Source organism: Engraulis encrasicolus, chromosome 12 (assembly GCF_034702125.1).
Source record: "Engraulis encrasicolus isolate BLACKSEA-1 chromosome 12, IST_EnEncr_1.0, whole genome shotgun sequence".
Lineage (NCBI taxonomy): Eukaryota > Metazoa > Chordata > Actinopteri > Clupeiformes > Engraulidae > Engraulis > Engraulis encrasicolus.
The window spans coordinates 34139421-34141920 of NC_085868.1; the positions used below are offsets into that span (position 1 = coordinate 34139421).

At 42.3% G+C, this 2500-nt stretch overlaps 1 protein-coding gene across 1 annotated transcript in view; it reads right to left on the reverse strand.

The window, feature by feature from the left end:
* LOC134460204 (rap guanine nucleotide exchange factor 4-like) overlaps positions 1-2500 on the reverse strand; it is a 68569-nt gene that overhangs the window by 33912 nt on the left and 32157 nt on the right. Inside the window, exon 10 of the mRNA XM_063212656.1 lies at positions 1262-1346. Coding sequence (XP_063068726.1) covers positions 1262-1346 — 85 coding nt within the window. The remainder of the gene's footprint in view (positions 1-1261; positions 1347-2500) is intronic.

Sequence of the window (2500 nt, forward strand, 5' to 3'; positions counted from 1 at the left end):
ATCAATCGATATTTTTTTAAATTACTTTTTACTTTGCTTTTTGATATTCTATGTTTCCATGTTAGAATACACCTACTATTAAAATTATAGACTGATAATTTCTTTGTGGGCAAACCAACAAAATCAGGATCCATTAGGCCAATATTGTGTTCCGACAGCACAGGAAGAGTAAGCAAGAGATCACGACTTTATATTTTGTGTTCTGACAGTTCAGGATGTGTCACTGGCAATATATGAAATGTTAGGAAATATATTTTCTTTCAGACTTCAATTTGGCACTATACTTTGGTGAATTAATAAACCTTTCTGGGGTCCAATTGAGTATTGTTTGACCTGAAACCACCAAAATTCGCCTAAATTCAACACATTTCCGCTTTAAAGTCAGCTATAAATGTGCATGATACTGACATATTGGGTATCATCTGAAAGGAAATATTGTCAGCTTTCAGGTGACACCACCCACAATGCTCTACCACAAATGGCTGTGAAGTTATTAGGCAAAATGGGGCCAAATGTCAGGCGTTTTTGATTAAAATAAACATTGAAACTTTATGGCTCTTGAGGCAGGTCTTCCCATGGTCCAAAATCAAAATAATTTTATATCTGGCCATTTCACACCTTGGAGAATGGGAATCACAGCAATTGGCTTCAAAATTACAAAAAAAGTTTTTTTGAACAGGTCTATTGAGTGTGTTTGCGAGTATGCTAAATTGACTGAAGTTAGACTGAAATTAGATCTCCCTTGAGGTTACATAAAAAAGGATTTGTGTTTTGTTACATTAACTATTGTGAAAGCTCATTCAGTGTGTGTGTGTGTGTGTGTGTGTGTGTGTGTGTGTGTGTGTGTGTGTGTGTGTGTGTGTGTGTGTGTGTGTGTGTGTGTGTATGTATGTGTGTGTGTGTGTGTGTGTGTGTGTGTGTGTGTGTGTGTGCGTGCGTCTGTGCATGCATATGTGTGTGTGTGTATGTGTGTGTGAGTGTGTGTGTGCGTGCGTGCGTGCTCGTGTGTGGGTCAAAGACGTACAACATGGAATTGTCCTTCAGTGAAACGTATAATTTTGCTTACTGTAAATGCAAAAAAAAGATTTTCTTAATTATTTTTTTGGTTTGGCTTTCATGCATTCACTTGAAAAAAAAAATGAAAATCATGTTTTTCACAGTTACAGTAAGCAAAAGTATTTCATGTTGGACGTCTTTGACCCAGTGTGCGCGCGCGTGTGCATATGTGAACGTTTCCGTGTCTGTGTGTGTTTCTCCTTACGGTGTTGGAGAGATGGGAGAGGGCTTTGATCTGAAGCAGCTCATCATAAATGATCTCCAGATCCTCCCCAGTTCTCTGTCCAGGCCTAGAACGCAACCACAGGGAACGCAAGGGTTAAATCTGCACACAAATACATTTATTGGAGTTACTGACAGTGCCTTTGACCAACTACCAGCCAGCGCTTCTAACCCAGGTAAATGCCCCTCCCATTTAATCAGCTGTGCTGCGTTACTTTCAATCAAGGAGAGTATAGATAGGAGGGTTCAATGACATCATAACAGCGTAGTATGGCTTGGCCGCGGCGAGGGGAGTCACATTTCGTCTACCCTCAGTACCTGAGGCATCGAAGCAAAGTGCAATGCCACTACCGCCAGGGTTGGAGTATGGAGCAGTCGTAGGATGCCGTGAATGCTTGTCAGCTGTCCTTAATTACTGTATCCCCTGCAATTACTGTGGACTGACAGCTGCAGTTAATTTGGCCACATACTGAACACGGAGTCTCCGGATTATGAGGAGTCACAATTTTTATCCATCATGGTGTCGCACCCACTGACGATGCGCACCGTGTCCGTGAGCTACGCCCACGTACTACACTGTGGCCAATGCATTTCCCCCAGAGTGATAGTTTTTATCTATACTTTCTTTGCTTTCAATCGCCTGTGGCCTTGGACTTCCCCACCCATCAACAATGTCAGTGAGCGGAACATATAGTAATAACAGAGAAAGAGAAAGAGAGAGAGAAAGACAGAGATAGATTGAGAAAAAGACAGATAGAGGGAAAGAGAGAGAGAGAGAGAGATTGAGAAAAAGACAGAGAGAGGGAAAGAGAGAAAGAGAGATTGAGACAGAGACAGAGAGAGAGAGAGAGAGAGAGAGAGAGAGGGAGAGAGAGAGAGAGAGAGAGAGAGAGAGAGAGAGAGAGAGAGACAGAGAGAGAGAGGAATAGGCTTAACCCGCATGTGATGGAGTGACATCTGCTCTGACTACTACGTGGGCAGAGCCCCAGTTTGGTACCCCAGAAAGTCAAGGTTCGAGTCCAAGCAGAGCAACTCTATTCCACCTCATTACACTGCAATGACGCAAAACCACTCATTCCAACCCAACCAATTACAGCTCACTCACTCTTGTTAACATATTAAATTTAGTGTAATCCTCTACACATCCTGTATGGCCCGCCTCAACTGTGCTTCATTTCGATTTTTAAAAAGGCATTGAGCCTCATTGGCTAGACTGACAATC